The 13,375-nt window shown below is 59.7% G+C and overlaps 5 protein-coding genes and 1 non-coding gene across 6 annotated transcripts; 3 read left to right on the forward strand and 3 right to left on the reverse strand.

Annotated features, from left to right (window-relative positions):
- The first annotated feature begins 457 nt into the window (after positions 1-457).
- On the forward strand, positions 458-2,497 carry MYCTH_2298661 (uncharacterized protein). The gene is made up of 2 exons (XM_003660345.1): positions 458-936; positions 1,036-2,497. Exons 1-2 carry the CDS (start codon positions 619-621, stop codon positions 2,353-2,355), a joined length of 1,638 nt encoding a protein of 545 aa, XP_003660393.1. The 5' UTR covers positions 458-618; the 3' UTR covers positions 2,356-2,497.
- Positions 2,497-3,935, reverse strand: MYCTH_2298663 (uncharacterized protein). Its single transcript, XM_003660346.1, has one exon. The coding sequence runs from the start codon at positions 3,695-3,697 to the stop codon at positions 2,639-2,641; it is 1,059 nt and encodes a 352-aa protein (XP_003660394.1). The 5' UTR covers positions 3,698-3,935; the 3' UTR covers positions 2,497-2,638.
- A 287-nt stretch (positions 3,936-4,222) lies between these two features.
- MYCTH_74056 (SWI/SNF complex-like protein) lies at positions 4,223-6,673 on the forward strand (the record flags this gene model as incomplete). The annotated part of the gene is made up of 3 exons (XM_003660347.1): positions 4,223-4,525; positions 4,606-5,135; positions 5,231-6,673. Exons 1-3 carry the CDS (start codon positions 4,417-4,419, stop codon positions 6,671-6,673), a joined length of 2,082 nt encoding a protein of 693 aa, XP_003660395.1. The 5' UTR covers positions 4,223-4,416.
- Positions 6,674-7,328: 655 nt separating this feature from the next.
- On the reverse strand, positions 7,329-7,425 carry MYCTH_t33. The gene has a single exon. It is a non-coding gene; the product is annotated as a tRNA-Leu (tRNA).
- Positions 7,426-7,734: 309 nt separating this feature from the next.
- Positions 7,735-10,242, reverse strand: MYCTH_2298666 (uncharacterized protein). Its single transcript, XM_003660348.1, has 4 exons — positions 9,879-10,242; positions 9,172-9,771; positions 8,587-9,112; positions 7,735-8,494 (listed from the first exon to the last, which is right to left on the reverse strand). The coding sequence occupies exons 1-4, from the start codon at positions 9,920-9,922 to the stop codon at positions 8,045-8,047; spliced, it is 1,620 nt and encodes a 539-aa protein (XP_003660396.1). The 5' UTR covers positions 9,923-10,242; the 3' UTR covers positions 7,735-8,044.
- Positions 10,243-10,886: 644 nt separating this feature from the next.
- On the forward strand, positions 10,887-12,763 carry MYCTH_2298669 (uncharacterized protein). The gene is made up of 2 exons (XM_003660349.1): positions 10,887-11,171; positions 11,381-12,763. Exons 1-2 carry the CDS (start codon positions 11,018-11,020, stop codon positions 12,619-12,621), a joined length of 1,395 nt encoding a protein of 464 aa, XP_003660397.1. The 5' UTR covers positions 10,887-11,017; the 3' UTR covers positions 12,622-12,763.
- Positions 12,764-13,375: the final 612 nt, after the last annotated feature.

The raw sequence follows: 13,375 nt of genomic DNA on the forward strand, positions 1-13,375 counted from the left end.
GCACCCATGTAATTCCGTACTTCCGGGTTGACATAAGGTATGCATGTAATTCGGGCGGATTACATGACCCCTTGCGACATTAAAAGTGAAATGATTGAAGTTAAATGCGCTCAAAATCCCTATTTATGGTACTCGCAGTCCGTACCTCAAATCTGCTAATTGACACCAGCAATCGAGCGCGACCTAGATCAGGTTGTTCTGATTTCCTGGACGGACTAAATGACTCTGGTCTACTGTGGGGAGTACAAAGTAATAACCATCCGTATTTGAACTCAGCACATACACAGTAAGTACCTGAGGTTCCTTATCTGTAGTGTGTGTACGGATTACGCAGTAAGGTGTGCGGATTCCGGGCAGTTTATACTGCGAAGTGGAGCACCCGCACTCGGAGGTCCGCCGGCGATGGTGCGCTTCCCGAGCGCTGCGACCGGGTTCTCCCCCCCACTAAACCCGCTACCGTCAGCCTCTGTGACGGAGCGGATCCCGGTGTCCAACTTTGACTCAAATCAGTGAACTTCATCAAGCATTCATCATGCAGTGAGCGCAGGACATCAACGTCTCCAATCTCTCAGCGTGCACACGATACGGGTCCCAAATCGACACCTGACACCTGTCATCATGGTGCTCGTTCGATTCGTCAGGGCTCGACCATGTGCGCCCTCGAGACGAGCGCTCAGCGCTTCGTCGTTTAGGCCCTTGCTCGGCGGCGGCGCACTCACCTCACGGAGCCTGTCGACGGCTCCGTCTACTACTCCGTGCACCCGCGATGGACGGCCCTTCCGGCTTGCTATCATCGGCTCCGGGCCGGCCGGGTTCTACACCGCTTACAGGGCCATGTCCAGAATCCAAGGCACCAAGGTCGACATGTACGAGGCGCTGCCCGTTCCCTTTGGCTTGGTCAGGTTCGGCGTTGCCCCGGACCACCCCGAAGTGAAGGTACGTTTTCCCTACCACGCGCTTCCCTTCCGAATAGGCCATGGCGGCTGATTCACGAATTTTTTTTTTTTTCCCCTTCGTACCCGTCGCCCGCTGCAGAATTGTCAGGAGAAGTTCGAGGAGGTGGCTTCCTCTCCCGACTTTACCTTCATCGGAAACGTCTCAGTCGGCACCAAGAGCGACCACCCAGACGGCGCCACCGTTCCGCTGGCAAGCATCCTCCGTCACTACAATGCCGTCGTCTTCTCGTACGGCGCTGCCAAGGACAGGACGCTCGGGGTGCCCGGAGAGGACCTCAAGGGCGTCTACTCGGCCCGCGAGTTCGTTGGCTGGTACAACGGCCTCCCGGAGCACGCCGACCTCGGCCCAGACCTCACCCGGGGTGACGAGGCTGTCATTATCGGGCAGGGAAACGTGGCCTTGGACGTGGCCCGCATGCTCCTCGAGGACGTCGACGTCCTCCGCAAGTCCGACATCGCAGAGCACGCCATCGAGACGCTGTCCAGGAGCAAGATCCGGCGCGTGCACATCGTCGGCCGCCGGGGCCCCATGCAGGCCGCCTTCACCATCAAGGAGATCCGCGAGCTGATGCGTCTCCCCTCGGTCGCCTTCCACCCTATCGACACCTCCCTCGTACCCCCGGACCTCAAGTCCCTGCCGCGCGCCCCCCGCCGGCTCATGGAGGTCCTCCTCAAGGGCTCCCCCACCCCACCCTCCAGCACCACCGCCTCGAACCAGAAGTCCTGGTCCCTCGATTTCCTTCTCTCCCCTGCCGCCTTCCTCCCCTCGCCCACCGACCCAGCCCGTCTCGCTGCCACGAAATTCACCCGCACCACCCTCTCCCCGTCCGCCTTTGACCCCAACGCCTACGCCCTCCCGTCCTACCCGCCATCGCCGCCGGCCACGCTCCCCTCCGCGATCGCCTTCCGCTCCATCGGCTACCGCTCCACCCCGCTGCCCGAGTTCGCCCCGCTCGGAATCCCCTTCAACGACCGCTGGGGCGTCATCAGCAACGACGGCCGCGGCCGCGTCCGGCACGAGGAGCGCGGCCGGGACGCCGCCATGGAGATGGGCACCTTCCCGGGCCTCTACTGCGCCGGCTGGGTCAAGCGGGGCCCCACCGGCGTCATCGCGTCCACCATGGAGGACGCCTTCTCGACCGCCGACGCCCTCGCCGAGGACTGGCTGGCCCCCGGCGGCCGCGTGCCCTTCCTCAACGACGACCGGCCCGGCGGCGCCGTCGACCTCGGCGGCTGGGACGCCGTCAAGGCCGAGGTGCCACCCGACACTGTCGCCAGGGTCGTCCACTGGGACGGGTGGAGGAAGATCGACGCCGCCGAACGGGAGAGGGGCAAGAAGGTGGGCAAGGAGAGGGAGAAGTTTACGAGGACGCGGGACATGCTCGCCGTGCTGGCATGATTGGGGCGCACTGCGTACTGTATATTCCCCGATTGAGAGAGAAAGTGTGTGGGAGAGGGAGATAAAAAAAACGGGCAACAGGGAGAGAGAGAGAGGGAGAAAGAAGGCGAGAGAGTAGCGAGCGTACGAGAGTGTGCGCACGCGCAATTGTACAGCTGTGCGCTTGGATATGCATGTACCAGTGTGAGTGGGCGTCTCACCAGCATTGGTTGAAAAATTTGTACATTGTACTGTAAAAAAAGAAAATAACAACAAACGGGAACCGGGAACCAAATCTTCAACTCTATGCCTTCTTCAGCTTCTCCGTCAGCTCGGGCACCTTCTCGAACAGATCCCCCACCAACCCGACATCCGCCACCTGGAAAATCGGCGCATCCGGGTCCTTGTTGATCGCCGCAATCACCTTGCTGTCCTTCATGCCCGCCAGATGCTGGATCGCCCCCGAGATGCCCACGGCCATGTACAGCTCCGGCGCCACCACCTTGCCCGTCTGCCCGACCTGCAGGCTGTTGTCCGCATACCCGCTGTCCACCGCGGCGCGGGAGGCGCCGACCGCAGCCCCCAGCGAGTCGGCCAGCGGCATCATGATCCTGTCAAAGTCCTCCTTGGACTTGAGCCCGCGCCCGCCCGACACCACCTTGCTCGCCGTCGCCAGGTCCGGCCGGTCCGACTTGGCCAGATCCTCCGACACCCACTCGGTCGCGCTCTCCGCCTTGGGATCCACGCCCTCCTCGACCGCGGCCGACCCGCTCCCGACCTTGGCGGCGGGGAATGCGGTGCCGCGGACCGTGATCACCTTGACCGCGTCCGACGACTCGACCGTGGCGATCGCGTTGCCGGCATAGATGGGGCGCACAAACGTCTTGTCGTTCTCGATCGCCGTGATGTCCGAGATCTGCTGCGAGTCGAGCAGCGCCGCCAAGCGGGGCATGACATTCTTGCCAAAGGCCGTGTTGCCCGCGACCACGTGCGTGTAGCCGCCCTTCTTGATGTTCTCGACCAGCAGCGGCGCGTAGTTCTCCGGCAGGCCCTTGTCGTACGCCCCGTTGTCCACCGCGATGATCTTCTCGACGCCCTCCACCTTGGCCGCCTCCTCCGCCACCGGCTTGATGTTGCTGCCCGCGACGAAGCCGTGGACCGACCCGCCCAGCTTCTGCGCCGCGCTGATGGCGCTCAGCGAGCCCGTGTTGAGCTTGCCGTCACGCTGCTCGAGAATGGCGAGAGCCGAGAGTAGGCGGCGCAGGGCGGCGGGGGACCCGGCGGCGAAGGCGGGAGTCGTCGTCGCATTCCGGAGTGTCGGGCGGGCGAGGGCCGAGAACACCCGGCGGCCGGCCGAAATCATGGTTCCCGGTGTAAGGTAAGGTTAGTGGTGGTTGATTAACTATTTTAGGGATTGGATGGAAGTAGCTGGCCGGCAGGCTGATCGTGCGTGTGTGTGATCGTCAGAGATCACTGCAGGGAAAAGAGACACAACAGGAACGGGACCGAGTGAACGGTTTAATCCGCGCTTTCCCAGACCCCCAGATCTGACGGACTTCAATTCGAGTGCGGATTGAAGCGGCCCGAGGTTAGCTTCGGCCAGGCCCACCAGAGAGCCACTTACCCCGGAACTGGCCTTGCGTCAAAAAAAGCCGTCCGAAACCGGGCGCAGGCGCACGTTCGTGGCGGTGCGCAATCTCACCAGCCCCCCGTGGGAACCTCTGTGGCGCAGCAGCCAAAGGATGTGGCTGGCTGTGTTTAGTCACGTGATTCCAGTGCTTCAGAAAGAATGAATGGCCCGTGCACGGGGACTTCTCGCCTTGGCTTGTCGCGAACAATTCTCCAACGCGACCCATCACGAACCGACCCCTCGCAGCCATCGCCAAAACAGCCATCTGTGCCGACAAACATCGGGGCTCCATCCGCATACTGTCCGCACGTCCCTCGCACTTGCACCTTCCAAGTCGATACGCGCGCCCCTTGCCATCGGCCCTGATTGGCAGCTCACAAATCTGCTTTTGGCCGGTTCCAGCACTTCCCGACTCCCGACGTCGACAGCTTCATCACTTCCCCGTCGTCGCGATGGATGAAAGTACGGCTAGCTACGGCACGCCAACGAACGGCGCGTCGCCGAGCGCCAACCCGATCCTAGCGCAACCGCCTCTTCCTGATGCCAATGAGCAGAACGAAGGTATGCCGCACCCATACTATCATAGGCCTTGGCAAGTTCGTTCCTGCAACACTGCTAACCCGGGCATTGCATTCATTCAGACGTGCAAATGGGCGAGGACCCTGCGATCAAGCAAGACAGCACGACTCCCGCGCCCGGCGCCTCATCAGACAACCCCCTCGACGCCCCCGAAGGCCCACCTGCCGAAACGACTGGACAGGACGAGGAGATGGGTGACGCGCCAAAGAACGAGCCCGTGCAGGCTGAAGCCTCCGGTCAGGACGGTTCTTCTGGCGAGACCAAGACGAAGGAGCACGTCGAGAACGCTGCGAGGCAGCACTTGATCTCTCAGACACATGCCATTGTGCTTCCGAGCTACAGCACCTGGTTCGACATGAACACCATCCACAACATCGAGCGGAAAGCATTGCCCGAGTTCTTCAACAACCGGAACCGGAGCAAGACTCCTGCAGTGTACAAGGACTACCGCGACTTCATGATTAATGCCTACCGCCTGAATCCGGTCGAATACCTGACCGTCACCGCCTGCCGGCGCAACCTCGCCGGTGATGTGTGCGCCATCATGCGCGTACATGCTTTCCTGGAGCAGTGGGGCCTTATCAACTACCAAGTAAGTTGGATGAGTAACCCCAGTTTTTTTTTTTTTTTTTCCCCTTTATTCTCTCCCCTTTCTTTTCTGGTGTTCAATGCTAAACGGCCGTTCAGGTCGATGCTGATCAGCGGCCATCCCACATTGGCCCGCCCTTTACCGGTCACTTCAAGATCATCTGCGACACCCCTCGCGGCCTCCAGCCCTGGCAACCAGCCGCCGACCCCGTCGTCACCGAGGGCAAGCCGAACAAAGATACCGATGCCAAGGCTTCTGCCACCCCGGCACCCAAGACTGAGCTCAATCTGGAAGTCGGCCGCAACATCTACGAGGCGAATGCCAAGCATAACAAGCTCAACAAGAGCGACGGCAAGACCAACGGGGAAACGCCGACGACTAATGGTGTGTCGGGCACCGACGAGCTCCCCAAGGCTCCAATCGCAAAGGTCAACTGCTTCAACTGCGGCACCGACTGCACCCGCATCTACTATCACAGTTCGCAATCCGACCCGAATAACAAGGCAAAATACGACCTGTGCCCGAGCTGCTACCTCGAAGGACGTCTGCCGGGCAACCAGACGAGCGCCCACTACACCCGCATGGAGAACCCCACGTACTCGTCCATTCTCGATAGGGACGCACCGTGGAGCGACGCCGAGATTCTCCGACTTCTCGAGGCGCTCGAGCGCTACGATGAGGACTGGGGCGAGATCGCCGATTACGTGGGCACCCGAACACGCGAGGAGTGCGTGCTCCAGTTCCTGCAGCTCGACATTGAGGACAAGTACCTTGAGTCCGAGAGGCTGGATGCCCCGATCGGGCTCCAGATGCTGGGCAGCCATGGCGGTCAGCTTCCGTTCAGCCAGACGGACAACCCGGTCATGTCGGTGGTCGGCTTCCTCGCCAGCCTGGCGGATCCTGCTAGCACGGCGGCCGCCGCTAACAAGTCGGCCGAGATCCTGAAACAGAACCTCCGGAACAAGCTCGAGGGCGGCTCGCAAGGCGATGGCCAGGCTAACGGCAAGGGCAAGGAAAAGGACGGCAGCGACTCGATGGATGTCGACGCCAGGCAAGAGACGACAACGACGACCACGACGACCACGGCTACAACCACAACCACAACCACAACCACCACGTCCACCACGTCCTCGTTGGCGAACATCCCGCTCGCCGCCGTGGGCGCCCGGGCCGGCGGCCTCGCGTCCCACGAGGAGCGCGAGATGACGCGGCTGGTGTCGGCGGCGGTCAACGTCACGCTGGAGAAGATGGAGCTCAAGCTCAAGTACTTTAACGAGATGGAGGCGATCCTGCAGGCGGAGCGCCGCGAGCTGGAGCGCGCCCGCCAGCAGCTGTTCCTCGACCGTCTCGCCTTCAAGCGCCGCGTGCGCGAGGTCCAGGAGGCCCTCAAGCAGGCCGTCGCGGCCGGCGGTGAGCAGGGCGCGCGCATGGCCCAGGAGATCTCCACCGACATTCCGCGCATGAGCTTCCACGCCCCGCCTGCCCCGGGGGCCGTGCAGCCGTTGAGTGCCGAGGGGCCAACCAAGAGCTATGAGGCCTAAGCTCCGTTTTTTTTCTTGAAGGTGGTGATGATGCCCATTCTCTTCGTCGGGTTCGTTTGGCTTCATATTTCTTTTTTTCGGCGTCAGGGGTTGGGAGGGATGGATGGGGGTAACTCTTGGTCAGATGCTGTATGAACAGACAAGAAGTCATCCTTTTGTTTTTCCTCTTTGGGATGTATTAAACCAAGATCGTGAGTGAAGTGGAATCGGGGCTAGAACATGACTTGGTCAACAGGCCTAAATTGCTGAACTGAAGGGCGAGAAGTCTGTTATACTAGTCCCCAGTAACTCATCTTTTTTGCTTTTTTTTTTTCTTTTTTTTGTCGTTTTAAGTTCTACCCCCTGTGTTCTTTGTCCGTCAACGTTTTAGGGGCGGGGTTGTGCTCCGTAAGCCGCCTTGTGAACGCAAGAAACCAGCCTCAGCGAACTTTGCGCGAACTTGCAGGCGCGCCGAGGGATTAGCACCCTACAGGCGCAGACTGCTTGCATGTGCAGCATACCAAGTGGTTGATTATCTTCTGACCCGTCCTCCTGTGCTCCTGGTTTGTTCGGAAAGCGGTATCAAAACGTTCATATCAAATAGGTTCATTTCAGAAGGCCCGAGGAAGACCAAAAAAAAGCCGAATCAACAAACTAGTTAAATAAAAAGCAACAATGACGGAAGTGGGGTTCGAACCCACGCTCTCTCTCGAGAAGAGGAGATTTAAGAAAATACTTAAATCCTCCGCCTTAGACCACTCGGCCATTCCGCCCTTATCTTAGGGAATTCCCGTCCATGATCCTATCAGAAGCAGTTGCTCGACTGCCCACGATATCCGCTAATCCGAAAAAGCGCCATCGCCATCCTTTTGATAGATGCACTGCAACGAATCATGCACACATTATGGATCCCTACGTTGAACCCGATCGTGGAAGCGCATGAAGTGTACGTGTTAGTGGAATCAGGAGAAGTAGCGACGCTCGCGACGTGTGCCACGACGCGGGCCGCAGCATCTGGTTGGCGTCACAAGGTTGGGTCTCGACTGCCACACGGTCACGACACCAACAGTCGAAAGGCGACGTCTCAAGCATGTGAAGGCCGCGCTCTGGCCATCAAGAGTTAGTATCCATTTTGGTAACCCGCTAAGCGAAGCACCGGCAGATGTTAGTTGTGTAGCGTGGGAGTGGTCTCGGCAACAAGGGGTGGCCGGCCGCCGATAACATGGGGTAAATGTGCCTAAAGTGGTGCGGCTGACTCCGCACTTGGTTGAGTGTCTGATCTTTTTACAAAATAGCACATCCGGATCCAAAGCTCTTTCTTTCCCCTCCCTTGTACCCGACTTTGCTCCTCTCACCCGCCGCCCGCTTTTGCTGCCACACGCATCCGGTCGCTCAACCGGCGTGGGAGACGATCTCGTTCACTACCTCGCCCTTGCCCTCGTCCCACCAGGAGCAGATCTGGCTGGGCAACGGGAGCTCCTTGTAGTCGGCGTCGTCGCCGTCGCCGGTGAGGACGTTGAGGTTGATGCTCGCCGACTTGCTCGAGTAGACGCGAGTAGAGGAGCTCTCCTTGCTCAGGTAGATCTGGGCACCGTCGACCTGGTCCATGAGAATGGTCGGGATGGTTTCGAGGACCTGTAGGGCGAAGTTCTGCGACTTGACCACGTCGACGGTCGAGACGAGCGACTCGACAATGAGCGAGATCCGGTTGGTGTTCTCGACCGTCACCGCGTTGGCCTTGCCCTTGAGGATGATAGTAGCATTGTTGCACTTGGAGATGAGGATCGAGTGCGTCAGGGAGACCTCAACCTCGATGGGCTCGGGTGACTTGTCAAAGTTTTCCTGGAGAGCGGGCGAGGAGGCAGAAAAGGTCAGTATGCTTGGAGGGTTTCATGAGAGGCAGAAGAGGTAGTAGAAAGAGAAATGGGACGCACAATTGTCCACTTGTTGCCTTCAAGCTCTTTCTTGGGCGGCTTCTTGACCCGCATGCTCTCGGGCTTGGGCTTGGTGCCCGGGGGCGCAGGGCTCTTTCCGCGAACCGAGGAACCGTGGTCGGGAACGGTCGACCCGGCGCGCAGAGATGGGTTCTTGTGTGTCATTTCGGACTTGTCCACCTTTCTCAAACCCTTGGTGACCGCCTCACCCTTGTTCAGTTCCGAGAAGACGGCGCTGAAGCCGCTTGCCGGGCTCGGCTCCGACTTTTGCTCGTTGATCTTAAGGACGGGGGGCGGGCCCGGCGGAGGCGGCGGAGGAGGGGGGCCGGGAGCGGGAGCGGGAGCACCGCTAGGTGAGGGAGCTGCCGGGGCAGGGGATGCCGAGTTGACGGCCTTGGCGGCCTCGGCCGCCGGCACGCCCTTCGGGTTCCAGGGAATGCCGTTGGGGAAGTAGTTCTTAACATAGTCGGTGAGGTCGCGGAAGACCTGGTAGAATGCCTTGACCCATTCGATCTGCTGCTCGTCCCTATCACACGCGTTAGGAAGTTTGGACCGCGCAGATGTTTCCAGAAGGAAGTGGCTCACTTGTTCTTGTTGGCCGTCAGGATCTTGTTGCCCCAGAACTCGGCGGCGGCAAGGCTTCCCTCGATGTGCTTGAACGGCTTGACGTCGATCGTCACCCAGGCCAAACCCATGATGCTCTCGGCCACGGTGCAGAGGTTATTGTAGTGCTTGTCGCCGCGGTTCAGGTCCTTGATGTTCCCGACAGCCGTCATGAGGGCGCCGATCGGCTTCACGAGGTCCTGGAAAACAGCCATGTCGGCGCCCTGGAGATCGGGCTTCTTCGCCTTGGTCGTGATGAGCAGGAACTTGCGCTCTTCCTTGAACGCCTCGACAACCTTGACGGCCTGCTCGGCAACTACGCCGCCCACATCGTTGCTAATCTTGAGCCATTTGGCAAGCGACTGGTCGACGAGGTTGTCAAATTCTTCGATAAACTCGGGGAGGGGCTCGGGGGCGGCGGCGGGCGGACTAGGCGCTGTCGCGGGTTGGGGCGGGGCGGGGGATGCAGGGGCAGGAGGGCCGGCAGCGACGCCTGCGTGCTGAGGGGGGGTGGGTGTAGAGTTGTATTGTTCGAAGGATGCCTGTGCGATGTCCTCGAGGCGAGACGTGGCAGCCTCGAGCCTGGTGTTTCTCGGTCAGCGTCATGAAGCGGCGTTTGCGCCCCAAAGGGACACAGCACGGCCTCGGCCGCAGGAGAAAGGGGGGGAGAGGGCGGCCGCGTTGCGCACCTCTTAATCAGGGTTGTCAGGTTGTGCATGGGATTGGTCGCCATGTTGGGCGAGGTGCGACAAGGCAGCGTGAGCAGACAGACAGTGTCGAAGTCGGTTTGGATCGAGGCAGGAACGAGATACGGAGTATGAAGTAGACACCTCGCCTTCGCGGAGAGGGGTAGCGGCACACGGGGCGCTCAGTCCCCGGGGAGGATGACGGGTCGAGGTTCTTTATCGTGTGCCGGCGACCAGACTAGATGTAGGAAGAGAAGAGCACCGCCTGCAATGGTTGCGCGCTCCCGTCTCGAGATGGCAGGCAGAATCAGGTAGGTGACGGGATTATTAGGGATTCAAAGAGCACGAGTTGGCGCGGCTCCCAAACAGTTGACACACACCCCCTGACGGGCAAGAGCTCCAGAAGCTACGACAGGGGTCGAAGGGGTCCCCGCAACGCCCGGGGCCGTCCAATCACCGTCATGCTGCGCGCCCCTCTCGCTGGACCTGAAGCGAGTTTTGTGCCCTTCTTAACGCAGTATGTACGGATTATAGAGATAAGAAGATGGAGTGAAAGGAGCTCCTGCCGGGCATCTCCCACGTGCAAGCGAATGCATTACAAGTAAGAAAAGTTAGATGTAGAATGCAATCCCACCAATTTTTTGAACAAACTAGGACGGGTTCTGGCATCGGCAGTGCAGCCGCATTGCATCGGAAAGCAGCACAATCCATCGAACGGCTCTTTCCTGTTCTGCCAGTCGAGGCCATCAATCGCTTGAGCACCGCAGACCCCGTATGCTCATGCTGCGAGCCTCGAGAGCTGCACATGTCATGCAAAGCGCTCAATCCGTACTTTCCCTACTATCTCTCGCAAGTGAATCGCAGCCACTGACGGTCTAACCTTCGTGTCTCAGCCAGCCCTGAATGGACAACGTCCTGATGTGATTTATTTATTTTAATAATTTTTTTCTCTTCTTTGGTGCTTCCCTCTCTTATAGATCTTTTGTAACAGTCGCTCTCATCCAGACCTTCGATCAACAAACAAAAATCCCCAAGTTTCCGGCACTCTTCGCTCTCCGAGGCGTCCGACTTGCTCATACCCAGAATACAATCCAATTCTCTCTCTCCTGCGGCACCGCGCCAAGCCGGGTGCTGCGATCAGCATGGTTCTTGCACCCCGGCCCTCGGATCCGGAGGTCAACCCGGACAGGGGCTCCGGAGACCGGGACCCGAATGAGACGGGGCCGGTCGGGGTCGTCCAGGACATCCCAGAAACTCAGGAGATTGACTTTGTCACATTGGGCATGTTTATCATCGGTATGTCATGCACAGCGAGTTACCGACCACGGAAAAAAAAAGGGGGGGGGGGTTCAGTGCGGTGTGCGACACTTATCACGCCACTGCCTCGTCCCTTCACCATTCGTGTCTATCGCTCAAGCCTCCACCCCAATGAGGTCTTAGAGTTAGCAAATAAATGGGATTTCGTCCCCTCTAGGATAGTCGACCGTCGCTGACACATTGCCCAGACGAGATTGAGTTTCTCCCACAGAAGCCCCCAGCCCGCGACGTCCTCGGCGGCGCCGGCTCCTACTCAGCCCTCGGCGCCCGCCTCTTCTCTCCGCCCCCGTCCTCCAAGACGGTCGGCTGGATAGTCGACCAAGGCTCTGATTTTCCCCCTTGGATCAAGTCCCAGATCGACAGCTGGCAGACCTCGGCCCTGTTCCGCTACGATCCGTCCCGCCTCACCACCCGCGGCTGGAACGGCTACACCGACGCTTCGGAGCGCCGCGCGTTCCGCTACACCACGCCCAAGAAGCGCCTCGTGGCCGAGGACCTCACCCCTCCCCTGCTCCAGGCCAAGGCGATCCACCTGATCTGCAGCCCCCGGCGGTGTCAGGAGCTCGTAACCGACATCCTCGCCCGGCGCAAGGCCGCCTACTTCTCCTCCTCCCTGCCTCCTCACGACCCCCGCGGCGAAGGGTACACCCGCCCGCTCATCATCTGGGAGCCCGTGCCGGACCTCTGCGTGCCGTCCGAGCTGCTCAACTGCACCAATACCCTGCCGATGGTGGACATCTGCTCGCCTAACCACGCCGAGCTGGCCGGCTTCCTGGGCGGCGACGGGCTGGACCCGGAGACGGGCGCCGTCAGCACCGCCGCCGTCGAGAGCGCCTGCGAGCAGCTGCTCGCCAGCATGCCGCTCCAGAGCTACACCCTCGTGGTCCGCGCCGGCGACAAGGGCTGCTTCGTCGCCCGCAACGGCGGCAGGAAGAAGAAGGTGATCGCCGGCGGCGGCGGCGGCGGCGGCAGCGGTGGTGGTGGTGCGGGCGGAGACCAGGCGGCGTCCAAGCCCAAGAAGAAGAAGGAATACATCCGCGGCGGTCTCACCCCGGACATGGACATGGAGGCGCTATTTGCCGGCCTGATGCAGGACGAAGAGGGCCGGGTCGCGCGGGAGGAGATCGAGATCGACCCGGGTCTCGAGAAGTGGATCCCCGCTTACTACGGCGACGGCTACGGGAAGGGAGATGCGAGGGAGAAGGTCGTCGATCCGACGGGCGGGGGTAATACCTTCCTCGGCGGCCTGTCGGTCGCCTTGGCGAGAGGGAAATCGATCGAGGAGGCCTGCGCGTGGGGCCACGTAGCGGCCAGTTTCGCGATTGAACAGGTCGGCTTCCCGGTGCTGGGCGTGGACGAGCAAGGACGGGAGACGTGGAACGGCGTTCGCGTGGAAGACAGGTTGCGGGAGTTTCAGGAGCGGCTTTGACTTGCGGAGGGTCACCTTGGTTCTCAAGGCAACAGGTATAGAGAGAGCGGCCTGGATGATAATCAAATAGACAAAGTGCCCATATCGACTTTGCGTTTTGAACTATATAGTCCGAGCATGGAAATATGACCGAGCTGGCCACCAAATATGGTGAGTAAATTGTGCTGAGGGCGACAAGGTGGAAGACTTGCACGCGTATTTCAGATTAGGGCCTCAGGAGGCGTGTGAAGGGCGAACAAACGACCTATGGAGCCCTAGAGATGATCTCCATCGTAACTCGCAATCCTGCAAGCGGAAAGACATATTCCCCTTTGCCCCTTTTTAAGTTTTTTTCATCCAAAACAATCCGCCGGAAAACCGGCACCGTGGCTGTAATACGAAAGAGACAAGAAGATCATACGCGACTATTTCATAAAGTACCCGTCTACATTCATCATGCCCATGCGATGCCATCAAGTAACGCCTCTCCCAACCATCTTTGACAATGACAAACACAAGAAAGAAAGAGGGACTAGAAAAGTTCAAGTCCCAGCCCGGTCTGGTTTACCCAATCCCACATTCAATCAATCCCACAGCCAGTTGGCCCGATTAACCCACCCTATCAGATCTTATACACCAGCTCGCCATCGGTATACCTGAGATTCCTCTCGTTAGCATGCTTCGCTTCCGAAACAGTAGTGACACACACGCGCCACCTGGCAAAATATAATAAAAAAAGGGAAAAACGCTATGTGAAAAAAAAAAGGGGAGGGGG

The sequence above is a fragment of the Thermothelomyces thermophilus genome, chromosome 1 (genome assembly GCF_000226095.1).
Source record: "Thermothelomyces thermophilus ATCC 42464 chromosome 1, complete sequence".
Lineage (NCBI taxonomy): Eukaryota > Fungi > Ascomycota > Sordariomycetes > Sordariales > Chaetomiaceae > Thermothelomyces > Thermothelomyces thermophilus.

What these genes read in the sequence shown, in the direction of transcription:
- MYCTH_2298661 (XM_003660345.1), top strand. Translation starts at nt 619, where the DNA reads ATGGTGCTCGTTCGATTCGTCAGGGCTCGACCATGTGCGCCCTCGAGA. An exon ending in CGGACCACCCCGAAGTGAAG is followed by an intron (nt 937 to 1,035) that starts GTACGTTTTCCC and finishes CGCCCGCTGCAG; the next exon opens with AATTGTCAGGAGAAGTTCGA.
- MYCTH_2298663 (XM_003660346.1), bottom strand. Translation starts at nt 3,697, where the DNA reads ATGATTTCGGCCGGCCGCCGGGTGTTCTCGGCCCTCGCCCGCCCGACA.
- MYCTH_2298666 (XM_003660348.1), bottom strand. Translation starts at nt 9,922, where the DNA reads ATGGCGACCAATCCCATGCACAACCTGACAACCCTGATTAAGAG. An exon ending in CTGACGGCCAACAAGAACAA is followed by an intron (nt 9,113 to 9,171) that starts GTGAGCCACTTC and finishes CGCGTGTGATAG; the next exon opens with GGACGAGCAGCAGATCGAAT. An exon ending in AAGGCAACAAGTGGACAATT is followed by an intron (nt 8,495 to 8,586) that starts GTGCGTCCCATT and finishes CCCGCTCTCCAG; the next exon opens with GAAAACTTTGACAAGTCACC.
- MYCTH_2298669 (XM_003660349.1), top strand. Translation starts at nt 11,018, where the DNA reads ATGGTTCTTGCACCCCGGCCCTCGGATCCGGAGGTCAACCCGGACAGG. An exon ending in ATTGGGCATGTTTATCATCG is followed by an intron (nt 11,172 to 11,380) that starts GTATGTCATGCA and finishes CACATTGCCCAG; the next exon opens with ACGAGATTGAGTTTCTCCCA.